This window comes from Lissotriton helveticus, chromosome 5_1, assembly GCF_964261635.1.
Source record: "Lissotriton helveticus chromosome 5_1, aLisHel1.1, whole genome shotgun sequence".
Taxonomy (NCBI): domain Eukaryota; kingdom Metazoa; phylum Chordata; class Amphibia; order Caudata; family Salamandridae; genus Lissotriton; species Lissotriton helveticus.
This window is the reverse complement of record NC_136065.1, coordinates 65,759,206-65,773,557: the sequence shown is the minus strand read 5'-3', so window position 1 is coordinate 65,773,557 and position 14,352 is coordinate 65,759,206. Positions and strand designations below refer to the sequence as shown.

Here is a 14,352-nt window from a genome sequence, read left to right as displayed (position 1 = left end):
GACCTGGAGAGGCAGGTTGGAGCCTCGGGTCGGATGCTGTGACTCTGGGCACAGATCACTTCACCCCTCCGTGCCTAAGAATGAATGGGCGCTTGTGTCAGGGGACTGTGCTCGTGTGCAGCGCTCCTGGGCCTGGGTCGCGCTCCCCCTCCCTGCTCCCCACATCCAGCTGTGCTTCAACTTCCTCCCGCCTGGCCTGCAGCTGGATGAGAGGGGGGGGGTCTCTGTGCTCTGATTGGTTCTCCACCGCCCCCACTCGTGTGACGTCACGTGTGTATCAGCTCGAGTCCTACAGGGCTGAGGTTAAAGCTCCGAAGTTTGTTACTTCAAGGACTCCCCCCCCCCCCCGCAATGACGGCCCCCCTCTCCCTGCTGCTCCTGCTGGGGGGGCTCTGGCTGCAGCCGGCCCGCGCAGGTGAGTGACCTGGGGAGGGTGAGGGGGGGTTGGAGTCACTGCCACCGAAGGGTGGGGGCCCGGGGTGTCTGTACTCAGTGAGATCTGTTTACAATGGGGGAGTGCGGGGGGTCATTGAAGTAGCAGCGGGGAGCGGGGGGGGGTCTGAAGTAGCATCTGCCTGACACGGGGAGGGGCCTATTCCAACGGAAGGGTGGGGGTCGGGGGTGCAGCGATCAATATATAACCAGGGCAGAAGGATAGACAAATAAAGGTACTACTCGGTACCCAGTGACGTCACAGGTGCCATGGGGCCCGGGCTGCGTCACTGGTGACATCATACTTAAGAGGTGGGTACTATTCTCCAATATGTGGAAAAGTAAAGAATGAATCAAAGACCCATACATTGTTACATTGCCCGAACGCGTGTTTATTTCACTTAGTGATGGCATCATTGGAACACCTTCAGAGGGGTCACTGCAGAGCTGGGGGCGTCTCAGTTAATGCCCCTCTGTTGTCATCGTCATCATTCATGGCCCTGGCTCGGGGCTCCCATGATGCACCTCCATGCTGCTGAGATATATATGCATCGAACCCCCTACACCACAAACAAGGCTTTAATAGGATGAAAAACTGGGGGAGCAGGATCTGTCAAATGGGCGTGGCCAGTGTAATTCAGGGCGTGGCTTAAAACACCCAAGATAAACACCTGTCCTTAGCATTCTGTGCCGTCCGACTTGTATTTTGCTGTTTCTGTCATTGCATCCAGATATATAATACAAGTAACATTATACCTACAAGCCAAGACTATTGGCTTGGACAATGGTTGTTAGTTGCATAAGATAAATAGGCAAAAACCAGGACTTCATTGTATAGCAAATTGAAAACGATTCAGTCAGTTCTGAAATTATGAGACTGTGAAAGAACTACCATGAGGCTCTGAAGTTACATCAAAGGCAGGACAGGGCCCACTCGTAACCGACATATCCCTATCGCCTTACACACTAGTTCCAGTCTGATGTTCACTGTGCTCTGGCATTATGTTAAAAATATACCAGGCTCCCATAATGCACCTCTCATTGCACTGGTGTCCGGGAAATAAGCAGACTTCTTGTGTTACTGCTTCGATTCTCTCGGCCCGTGCCCTGATATTCTTCTGTTACTGCTTCGACTCTCTCCCCGTGCCCTGATATTCTTATGTTACTGCTTCGACTCTCTCCCCGTGCCCTGATATTCTTATGTTACTGCTTTGATTCTCTCGCCCTGGGCCCTGATATAACAATGTTACTGCTTGGATTCTCTCGCCTCGTGCCCTGATATTCTTCTGTTACTGCTTCGACTCTCTCCCCGTGCCCTGATATTCTTCTGTTACTGCTTCGATTCTTTAGTGACGTGCCCTGATATTCTTGTGTTACTGCTTCAATTATCTCGCTCGTACCCTGATATTCTTATGTTACTGCTGTGATTCTCCACCCGTGCCCTGACATTCTTATGTTACTGCTTTGAATCTCTCACCCTGGACCCTGATACTCTTGTGTTACTGCTTTAATTCTCTCACCCCGTGCCCTGATATTCTTCTGTTGCTGCTTCGATTCTCTCACCCGTGCCCTGATATTCTTGTAACTGCCTCGATTCTTTCACCCATGCCCTGACATTCTTGCGCTACTGATTTGATTCTCTCGCCAGTGCCCTGATATGCTTATGTTACTGCTTCAGCCCTCTTGCCCCATGCCCTGATATTCTTATGTTACTACTTCGATTCTCTCACCCCGTGCCCTGATATTCTTATGTTACTGCTTTGATTCTCTCACCACGTGCCCTGAAATTCTTGCGTTACTGCTTTGATTCCCTTGCCCAGGGCCCTGATATTCTTATGTTACTGTTTCGATTCTCTAACTTCGAGCCCTGATATTCTTGTGTTACTGCTTCGATTCTCTCGCCCCTTGCCCTGAAATTCTTATGTTACTGCTTCGCTTCTCTTGACCCGTGCCCTGATATTGTTGTGTTACTGCTTCGATTCTCTCACCTCGTGCCCTGATATTCTTGTGTTACTGCTTCGATTCTCTCACCCCGTGCCCTGATATTCTTGTGTTACTGCTTCGATTCTCTCACCTCGTGCCCTGATATTCTTGTGTTACTGCTTCGATTCTCTCACCCCGTGCCCTGATATTCTTGTGTTACTGCTTCGATTCTCTCACCTCGTGCCCTGATATTCTTGTGTTACTGCTTCGATTCTCTCACCCCGTTCCCTGATATTCTTGTGTTACTGTTTCGATTCTCTCACCTCGTGCCCTGATATTCTTGTGTTACTGCTTAGATTCTCTCACCCTGTGCCCTGATATTCTTGTGTTACTGCTTCGATTCTCTCACCCCGTTCCCTGATATTCTTGTGTTACAGCTTCGATTCTCTCACCCCGTTCCCTGATGATCTTGTGTTACTGCTTCGATTCTCTCACCCCGTTCCCTAATATTCTTGTGTTACAGCTTCGATTCTCTCACCCCGTTCCCTGATGATCTTGTTTTACTGCTTCGATTCTCTCACCTCGTGCCCTGATATTCTTATGGTACTACTTCGATTCTCTCACCTCGTGCCCTGATATTCTTGTGTTACTGCTTCGATTCTCTCACCCCGTTCCCTGATATTCTTGTGTTACAGCTTCGATTCTCTCACCCCGTTCCCTGATGATCTTGTGTTACTGCTTCGATTCTCTCACCTCGTGCCCTGATATTCTTGTGTTACTGCTTTGATTCTCTCACCTCGTGTAAAGTACTGGGTTTTTCAGAACCCAGCGGTGCCAGGGACACACCCTAAGACTTCGGGTCCTTCCTGTTTCAGACTACAGAAACTCAGAGTCTTCTAGGTGAAGTCAAAGATCGAGTTTATTGGCTGCAACCAAGTAACAGGCGTCCTAGAAGTACAACAACACGGTGTGTATATTCTCAGGAGACTGCTCAATCTTACAAAACCAGCCTTCTCTTTTTATACAAAATATTATGCTTATTAAACATTCCTTATTTTACAGTTGACCATTCACATATTTTCAATACAAAGGAAAAGCAGAGTCATGATGACAAGCCCATATTTCAGTTTGTTCAGCCCACAATCAATTACCCGGCAAGGCCCAGTATTTTCATCAGATATCGACGAAACCCCAATAAAAACGGGCGCCTCCCCCTCGTAAAGTAAGTCATAAAGTAAGAAGCAGAGGCAGGTGTGTGTAAGATTAGGAAGGGTTTGTGTGGGATGAAAGGTTTATGGCATGTTGTGCCTTGATACTATCTCGCCCGGCCACTGGGAGAGGAACTGACCGAACAGGTTTGGCCTTGGGCAGTGGAGTCAGCTTGCCCAGGTCGTGCAGGAGTCAGCAAAGGTGTACGTGTCCTTCAGACTCGGTTTTGGCCTTAGTCACCGGCCTATGTGAGGGCAATCACAAAATGGCTGTCATTCACAAAATGGAACCTAAGGGTTCTGGGCGAAAACTCAGAATACAGGGTGTTTTCGTCACTCGAATATGACGAAAATGCTTGTGCATAGTCTACTAGTCATTCTCGGTCTGCTGATATCAAATTCGTCATGATACGACGATGTTTATGACACAGGGCCAACATTGTCAGTACCACAGACTATCCTTTTGGCCTTACATAGGCAATAACCTATACTCATGCTAATCTGAGTCCAGGTCTATATTCATAAAGTCATTGAGATGTTGCTGTAGCATCATCCTATTAGTTAGCTCGTCCCTTGATACAGGTTTCCTTATACACGATGTAGTGCAGAGGCCACATATTGTAGGAGCACACTGTACGCACAGACAGAACAGGAAAAGAATGGCTAAGATCATCCCAATGACCATCAGAATTTTCCATCCCCAGGCGGATATCAGTTCCCAGAACCATCCCATCAATGACCAATCTCCTTTATCCACATGAATAGATTCGGAAATCTTATGCAGTTTGGAAATGGCCTGGTATACTGTTGGAGCGTTATCTGGAATGAAAACACAGCAACTCGATTGGATCACTCTACATACCCCACCTCGGTCTGCAAGTATGACGTCTAACGCGACCCTGTTCTGAAGGGTCATAAGGCGATCCGACTGGAGCTCAGCAGTCAAGTTACTAAGGGCACCGGCAGTTTCATCTACGGTGGATTCAACCACCCTCGTCAATTGCCTTATGTTCCTGCTGTTAACCATGGGACCCCAAAACGACAGAAAACCCTTAAAGAAGTCTCCCAATTCTTGTCCTGCAGTGTCTTCTTTACTGAAAACACCTCTAACTATCCTTGTCTTGTGGTAATCTGCCGCAGCGGTGTAGGTGGGAGGCAACAGGAACGAAACAAAACATGTGCCGGAAAAGTCGGGGGGCAACCATGTATAGGCTCTATCATGGCAGATGAAATAGGTACCCTTAGCTGCTAAGAACGAAGGGGAAGTCTGAGACGCAAAAACATACGTTTCAGTGCAGGTACTCTTCCCTAACTGAGCTCTGGGATTCTTGCCATTGCCTTGCAGACATAGGTGACCCTGATGGGGTACAATCCAAATCGGAGAAGATCTCTTAGCTTGCTGTTTCTCACTCAGAGTAACTCTATATCCGGTCACGTTCCATCCTATATATACTAGTGTCTCATCTCTCGGGATAGTCTCATAGGAAATATCTTCCTTAATCATATCTACTATACCCTTAACTAGAGCACTATTTTTAGGATTGTCCTTTTCAGAACGTAGGGGGAAGACTTCATGTGCGTAGATGAACATTGTTCTGTATGCCCACACAGAACCATTGTGGCTGAATGGCAGGACCAGATAAGGGATACCTTTATCCGTTGTGTGAGGCATAAGACCACACAACCAACAGTTAGTCGTGTTCATTACTAGTTGGTGTTGGTGCAAAAGCTGAACGAAGGAGTTATTGATAAATTCTAATCTCCTAACAGACTCATGTTCAGGAAAAGGGTGGAAAGAATGCGAGGAAACAGTAGGAGGAGGTATGGACTGTGTAGTGGGTGCAAATGTCATTTGAAAAGAGAATAAAACATATCCTATTAAAAACATCATTACACTGAACAACATAAAAATGCATAATATCAAAAAGCTTTTCTTGGTCATCATTCTACATATTTTAGCTTTAAAGTTCGTTGTTTTGGCAGGTCTCTCCATCTCGAAAAACTCCATCCTCTCTAAATGCTGCTCGCGATGGTAGGGTGTTCTATGCTAAGGAATGCTTCTGTCAGTCCAGGGCAACTCCCTTAGACCAACCAGAACTGTCGACCTAACGTCTTCAGCTGCACTCCAAAGACTTGGGCAACCGCGACCCTACAGCGGAACCCGGATGGTGGTTCGAAAAACAAAAATAAAAAAGTTTCTCAGATGAGAGAGCTGCACTTTCAAGACTTAGGCAAAGAAAAGGAAAAAAAATGTTATTAGTCCATAGTTCTCGGCCTCAGATTATAGCGTTTCTTCCCAGGTACTGTCTGGTCCTGAAACAGGAGTTCAGGCTCTGTAGTGTCCAATCGAATTGACGGTGGCACAGCTTCTTGCAAAAGATTGTCACTTTCTTGTTCAGAAATTGTTCCTTTTATGCGTGCATCACTGAAAGGCAGAAAACGAGGCACAGTCTCAGTCTCAGAATCAGCAACACCCTCCTGGACCCACCAGTCGTACGGCAGAGGCAAAGGGACCCTCTTGCAGTGTACGCCGTGGATCCAGTTCTTTTTCCCTTCCACTCGAACGGCTGATCTTGTTGAGAGAAGAACTAGGTGAGGGCCGGTCCACCGGGGCTGGTCATTCTTTGTCCGTTGAAAATTCTTGACCAGCACCCAGGATCCAGGATCGATATGATGTCCTGGAGCTTCAGAGACCTGAGGCAGAGTGTCGTGAACCTGTTGGTGTAAAACACGCAATTTAGCCGTCAATTCATACAAATAGTCAAGCAGTACAGGGTGTTCGATCTCACAGAATTTTTTCGGCTTTGGCACTTCCCATTATGTTGGCCGGACGGCCGAACACTATTTCATGAGCACTAAGTCTCACTCGCGAATGCACAGTCATTCTTGTTGATAGGAGTGCTAAAGGCAGAGACTTCAGGCCATTTAAGACCAGAGCTCGCTTGGATTTTGGCCAATTTCAGTTTTAAAGTGCCATTGTAGCACTCTACTAGTCCAGCTGATTGGGGGTGATTTGCAGCGTGGAATTTCTGCTGGATGCCTAGCCCTCCACATACTTTCTTCATCACTCGTCCTACAAATTCACTCCCATTGTCACTCCAGACCATTCTCGGCATTCCAAATCTAGGGAAAAATTCTTTGACAAGGGCTTTAGCTGTGGACAAGACAGTGTTGTCCTTCAGGGGGTATGCTTCTACCCATCTCGAAAAGGTACAAACAACAACGAGTACGTATTTCAAATTGTTGCACCTTTCCATGTGGATAAAATCTAGCTGCAAAGCCTCGAACGGATACGTTGGAGGCGCAAAATGACCAGCTGGAGTCGGGGTTCCCCTACCAGGATTGTATTTCAGACACACCATACAATTTTTGACCACATTCTCTGCACACTTGGGAATTCCAGCATTTTGCCATACTGGAGCCAGCACCTTACAAATCCCTTTCACACTGATGTGAGCCATTCCATGGGCCATTGTAACCACTGCAAGCACGTACGCATCGGGTAACAACCATCGCTGATGCTCTGACAATTCAACCCAACAACCATTTGTATCCAATTTACCCGTACTCTCTCTCCACACACTCAATTCTTTCTCTGTAGCTTCAGCTTGAATAGACTTCACACTCTCTATCATGTCTTCACACATTCCAATATCACCAACCCATCTCGGAGGGCCTGCAACATACATTCGGCTCATCACATCCCTCGCTGTTTCTTTTGCGACTTCATCAGCAAATGCATTTCCACGACCAACATCATCATTCACCTTCTTGTGTGCACTGCATTTTACAATCGCAACTTGCAAGGGCAACGTAAGTGACTCGAAAAGCTCATTCACCAACTGACCATGCTGTATCTTAGCTCCATGCGAAGTCAGGAACCCACGTTCTTCCCACAATCGTCCAAAACTATGGGCCACACCGAATGCATACTGGCTGTCAGTATATATGGTCACTTTCATTTCTTTTGATAACACACATGCTCTTGTAAGTGCAATCAACTCTGCTGCTTGAGCTGAATTATGTGGGACACGTGCAGCTTCAACGATCGTATGCAAAGTCGTAACAGCATATGCCGCAGTCGTATCACCATTCGGAAGCTTGAAGCATGAACCATCCACCCATAAGGTACCATAAAACTTCGCAAGAGGAGTCTCCTGAAGGTCTACTCTCCCTTTCGTTTCTTCTTCTGTTCTGAGAAAACAATCATGCTGTTCAGAAGCATCTGTCTCTGTTACAATCGGCAACAACGTAGCTGGATTCAACGTGTTGCATCTCTTTATGTGTACATGACTCGCTAAAAGTGTCAACTCATAACCTGACAATCGAGCACTAGTTAAGTGCTGTGTCTTGGTCCTATTTAACAACGTGTCCACTGCATGTGGAACCATCACAATCAATGTATTATTCATCACTAAACCAGCAGACTGCGGAATAGAAACAGCTGCTGCTGCTGTGGCTCTTAAGCAACTTTGCAATGCTTTAGCTACCGGGTCCAAAGTTGACGAAAAATACGCACATGGACGCTGTTTGTCTCCGAACAACTGTGTCAAAACTGACAATGCACAACCTTCTTTCTCGTGGACATACAATGTAAAGGGCTTACTGTAGTCGGGGGTACCCAACACAGGAGCCGAACATAATGCATCGCGCAATTTGGAAAAACTTTTCTGACACTCTTCAGACCATGGAAGGGGATTCGGTGTATCTTTACAAGTTAATGCCACCAAAGGTTTGGCCAACAAGGGAGGAGTCAGCAAAGGTGTACGTGTCCTTCAGACTCGGTTTTGGCCTTAGTCACCGGCCTATGTGAGGGCAATCACAAAATGGCTGTCATTCACAAAATGGAACCTAAGGGTTCTGGGCGAAAACTCAGAATACAGGGTGTTTTCGTCACTCGAATATGACGAAAATGCTTGTGCATAGTCTACTAGTCATTCTCGGTCTGCTGATATCAAATTCGTCATGATACGACGATGTTTATGACACAGGTCCAAAATTTTCAGTACCACACGTGCCCTGATATTCTTATTGTATTGCTTCGTTTCTCTCAACCGTGCCCTGATATTCTTGTGTTACTGCTTTGATTCTCTCACCTCGTGCCCTGATATTCTTGTGTTACTGCTTTGATTCTCTCACCTCATGTCCTGATATTCTCTTGTTCCTGCTTCGATTCTCTCACCCCATGCCCTGATATTCTTATGTTACTGCTTCGATTCTCTCATCCCGTGCCCTGATATTCTTGTGTTACTGCTTTGATTCTCTCACCTCATGTCCTGATATTCTCTTGTTCCTGCTTCGATTCTCTCACCCCATGCCCTGATATTCTTATGTTACTGCTTCGATTCTCTCACCCCGTGCCCTGATATTCTTGTGTTACTGCTTCGGATCTCTCACCTCGTGCCCTGATATTCTTGTGTTACCTCTTCGATTCTCTCACCTCGTGCCCTGATATTCTTGTGTTACTGCTTCGGATCTCTCACCTCGTGCCCTGATATTCTTGTGTTACTGCTTCGATTCTCTCACCCCGTGCCCTGATATTCTTGTATTACTGCTTCGATTCTCTCACCTCATGCCCTGAAATTCTTGTGTTACTGCTTCGGTTCTCTTGCCCGGTGCCTTGATATTCTTGTGTTACTGCTTCGATTCTCTCACCTCGTTCCCTAATATTCTTATGGTACTACTTCGATTCTCTCACCCTGTGCCCTGATATTCTTGTGTTACTGCTTGATTCTCTCACCTCATGCCCTGATATTCTTATGGTACTGCTTCGATTCTCACACCACGTGCCCTGATATTCTTGTGTTACTGATTACATTCTGTCACCCCGTGCCCTGATATTCTTATGTTACTTCTTGATTCTCTCACCTCCACCCCTGATATTCTTATGGTACTGCTTCGTTTCTCTCACCTCATGCCCAGATATTCTTGTGGTACTGCTTTGATGCTATCACCTCGTGCCCTGATATTCTTATGTTACTGCTTCGATTCTCTCACCTCGTGCCCTGATATTCTTGTATTACTGCTTCGATTCTCTCACCTCATGCCCTGAAATTCTTGTGTTACTGCTTCGGTTCTCTCGCCCGGTGCCTTGATATTCTTGTGTTACTGCTTCGGATCTCTCACCTCGTGCCCTGATATTCTTGTGTTACCTCTTCGATTCTCTCACCTCGTGCCCTGATATTCTTGTGTTACTGCTTCGGATCTCTCACCTCGTGCCCTGATATTCTTGTGTTACTGCTTCGATTCTCTCACCCCGTGCCCTGATATTCTTGTATTACTGCTTCGATTCTCTCACCTCATGCCCTGAAATTCTTGTGTTACTGCTTCGGTTCTCTTGCCCGGTGCCTTGATATTCTTGTGTTACTGCTTCGATTCTCTCACCTCGTTCCCTAATATTCTTATGGTACTACTTCGATTCTCTCACCCTGTGCCCTGATATTCTTGTGTTACTGCTTGATTCTCTCACCTCATGCCCTGATATTCTTATGGTACTGCTTCGATTCTCACACCACGTGCCCTGATATTCTTGTGTTACTGATTACATTCTGTCACCCCGTGCCCTGATATTCTTATGTTACTTCTTGATTCTCTCACCTCCACCCCTGATATTCTTATGGTACTGCTTCGTTTCTCTCACCTCATGCCCAGATATTCTTGTGGTACTGCTTTGATGCTATCACCTCGTGCCCTGATATTCTTATGTTACTGCTTCGATTCTCTCACCTCGTGCCCTGATATTCTTGTATTACTGCTTCGATTCTCTCACCTCATGCCCTGAAATTCTTGTGTTACTGCTTCGGTTCTCTCGCCCGGTGCCTTGATATTCTTGTGTTACTGCTTCGATTCTCTCACCTCGTTCCCTGATATTCTTATGGTACTACTTCGATTCTCTCACCCTGTGCCCTGATATTCTTGTGTTACTGCTTCAATTCTCTCACCCCTTGCCCTGATATTCTTATGTTACTTCTTGATTCTCTCACCTCCACCCCTGATATTCTTATGGTACTGCTTCGTTTCTCTCACCTCATGCCCAGATATTCTTGTGGTACTGCTTTGATTCTATCACCTTGTGCCCTGATATTCTTATGTTACTGCTTCGATTCTCTCACCTCGTGCCCCGATATTCTTGTGTTACTGCTTCTATTCTCTCACCTCGGGCCCTGATATTCTTGTATTACTGCTTCTATTCTCTCACCTCGTGCCCTGATATTCTTGTGTTACTGCTTCGATTCTCTCACCTCAATCCCTGATATTCATATGTTACTGCTTTGTATCTCTCACCTCGTTCCCTGATATTCCTGTGCTACAGCTTCGATTCTCTCGGCCTGTGCCCTGATATTCTTGTGTTACTGCTGTGATTCTCTCACCCTTTGCCCTGATATTCTTCTGTTACTGCTTCGACTCTCTCCCCGTGCCCTGATATTCTTGTGTGACTGCTTCAATTCTCTCACCTTGTGCCCTGATATACTTATGTTACTGCTTTGATTCTATCAACTCGTGCCCTGATATTCTTATGTTACAGCTTCGATTCTCTCACCTCGTGCCCTGATATTCTTGTGTTACTGCTTCGATTCCCTTGGACCATGCCCTGATATTCTTGTGTTACTGCTTCGACTCTCTCCCTGTGCCCTGATATTCTTGTGTTACTGCTTCAATTCTCTTTTGCCCATGCCATGATATTCTTGTGTTACTGCTTCGATGCCCTAGCCCGTGCCCTGATATTCTTGTGTTACTGCTGTGATTCTCTGGCCTTGTGCCCTGATAGTCTTGTGTTACTGCTTTGATTCTCTCAACCCGTGCCCTGATATTCTTATGTTACTGCTTTGATTCTCTCGCCCTGGGCCCTGATATACCAATGTTACTGCTTGGATTCTCTCGCCTCGTGCCCTGATATTCTTATGTTATTGCTTCAACTCTCTCCCACGTACTCTGATATTCTTGTGTTTCTGCTTCGATTCTCTCCCCCTTGCCCTGAAATTCTTATGTTACTGCTTCGATTCTTTAGTGACGTGCCCTGATATTCTTGTGTTACTGCTTCGATTATCTCGCTCGTACCCTGATATTCTTATGTTACTGCTGTGATTCTCCACCCGTGCCCTGACATTCTTGTTTTACTGCTTCGATTCTCTGGCCCAATACCCTGATATTCTTATGTTACTGCTTTGAATCTCTCAACCTGGACCCTGATACTCTTGTCTTACTGCTTTAATTCTCTCACCCCGTGCCCTGATATTCTTCTGTTGCTGCTTCGATTCTCTCACCCGTGCACTGATATTCTTGTAACTGCCTCGATTCTTTCACCCATGCCCTGACATTCTTGCGCTACTGATTTGATTCTCTCGCCAGTGCCCTGATATGCTTATGTTACTGCTTCAGCCCTCTTGCCCCATGCCCTGATATTCTTATGTTACTACTTCGATTCTCTCACCCCATGCCCTGATATTCTTATGTTACTGCTTTTATTCTCTCACCACGTGCCCTGACATTCTTGCGTTACTGCTTTGATTCCCTTGCCCAGGGCCCTGATATTCTTATGTTACTGTTTCGATTCTCTAACTTCGTGCCCTGATATTCTTGTGTTACTGCTTCGATTCTCTAACTTCGTGCCCTGATATTCTTGTGTTACTACTTCGATTCTCTCACCCCATGCCCTGATATTCTTATGTTACTACTTCGATTCTCTCACCCCATGCCCTGACATTCTTGCGTTACTGCTTTGATTCCCTTGCCCAGGGCCCTGATATTCTTATGTTACTGTTTCGATTCTCTAACTTCGTGCCCTGATATTCTTGTGTTACTGCTTCGATTCTCTAACTTCGTGCCCTGATATTCTTGTGTTACTGCTTCGATTCTCTAACTTCGTGCCCTGATATTCTTGTGTTACTGCTTCGATTCTCTCGCCCCTTGCCCTGAAATTCTTATGTTACTGCTTCGTTTCTCTTGACCCGTGCCCTGATATTGTTGTGTTACTGCTTCGATTATCTCGCCCGTGCCCTGATATTCTTATGTTACTGCTGTGATTCTCTCCCCCGTGCCCTGATATTCTTGTGTCACTGCCGTGGTTCTCTCGCCCTGTACCGTGTTATTCTTGTGTTACTACTTCAGTTCAGGGGAGCCCGTTTTCATTGCCACACATACTTTGCTGTGCCCTCCTTACCTGCTACCTGCCACAGGACGCTTCCTCGAGCAGAGCTCTGTCATTCCCACTTGGACGCTGTAACATCGCCGCCATCATCTTTGGACGCCAGGGGGGGACTACATCCCTCAGCACTTCACGTGGCAGTCTCGCTGCGCACCGCGAGAGTGAGCACCAGGAGATGCTCATAAGGGGGCCAGGTCTCCTGCAGCGCGGGACGTGCGCGGGCATGCCCGGGCCCATCAGAGACAGGAGGAGGCAGGGCTGGGCCACCTCCCTTACAACGAACTCCCTGTGATCCAGGCTTTTATGTTAGCTTTTAGCTTTCGCATATTTACATTGTTATATTGTGTTTATAGAAGTGTAATATTGCTGTGTCCCTTTTTATCTCTTCATAAGCTAGCATGTCTGAGGCTAATCGCAAAGGAATGGGTGGCACAGGGGTTGTGGGCACCCTGGACGCTTTTCTAAACTCTGGATGGGTCGGTTCTATACACGAGATTTAGCTCACCGAAAGGAGAATTTCTTTAGATCCCCATCGAGCTTCGATTGGAGCTTTTTCATCCAGTCTCCCACCTATTGTTGACCAGCTGTTGATTGTACCCCTTTGGTGTCTGCTCAACCGCACTCATCCCAAACAAGTGATCGTCTTTTAAATGCAAGTAACTTATCCCCTGATCCTTCCCCCTCTTCTAAGATACTCACTCGACGCCAGAGATCTGAGCAGAAAAAGATGGGGGAGGCCCAAACAAAACAACGGAAGGCACGCGGCCAGACCCAAAATACATCTCAGGCCAGTAAGGTGGCCAAAACAAGAGGGAAGTGCTCAGGGAACGAGGGGGGTCCGAAAGTCGCTCCACCACTAGGCAATCTCGGCCCTATAGGAGATAAGGATAAGGACGCGACCAATATAAAGCAGATATACAGGGAGTTCGAAGAGTCCATCCTCGCCAAACTGGGTGAAAAAATTGTAGTCATGCTAGATCTCCTTCTAACTAAGCTGACGGAAATAGACACACGGTTGTCAGAAATTGAGCAACACCTGTCTCCCCCAGTGTCCACTCAGAGTAAGGATAAGAATGGTCCTCCAACTGACTCTAGACTAGCATCAGTGTATAGCACAAGTCAATCCTCTAATGAGGTAGATACCAGTGATGGTATTATAGTACCAGCCTCTGATGCCATCGCAAGCAGTCTGCATACTACACTCACATATGCTGCTCAAAGCAGGGAGCAGCAGGGGTGCTGTGATCCAGGTATGCCGCAGGGTGGAAATGTAGATCCTAGTAAATTTCTTAACTTACCGCCGGAAGCCACACCGTACACCATCATCTTCTCTAATGTGCCAGCTCCTTCCACGGGTGGTGTTGAACATTGGCCGTCACTAAAGAACAAAGCGCTCCACCTGTTAAATACTAGAACTGGGTTGGGTGACTGCCTATTCCAAGAATTTAAAATGATACGTAGAGTTGCTTGGGTAGGGAAAACCCAGAAATCTTTTAGAGGTGACTGTGTGGTGCTTAGATTTGGGTCCCCACTACTCGTTCAAACAATCCTAGAAAGGGCAGGATCCAGGTTTCCGAGTAAGGATAATATCCGCATTTTGCCTCTGGGTTTTTCCTATCGTGCATTACCACCGCAAATATCAGA

General features: G+C 46.6%; 1 protein-coding gene across 1 annotated transcript in view; it reads left to right on the top strand.

Annotated features, from left to right (window-relative positions):
* Positions 1 to 341: 341 nt before the first annotated feature.
* LOC144752950 (major histocompatibility complex class I-related protein 1-like) overlaps positions 342 to 14,352 on the top strand; it is a 123,321-nt gene continuing 109,310 nt past the window's right edge. Inside the window, exon 1 of the mRNA XM_078640761.1 lies at positions 342 to 415. Coding sequence (XP_078496887.1) covers positions 352 to 415 — 64 coding nt within the window. The 5' untranslated portion in view covers positions 342 to 351. The remainder of the gene's footprint in view (positions 416 to 14,352) is intronic.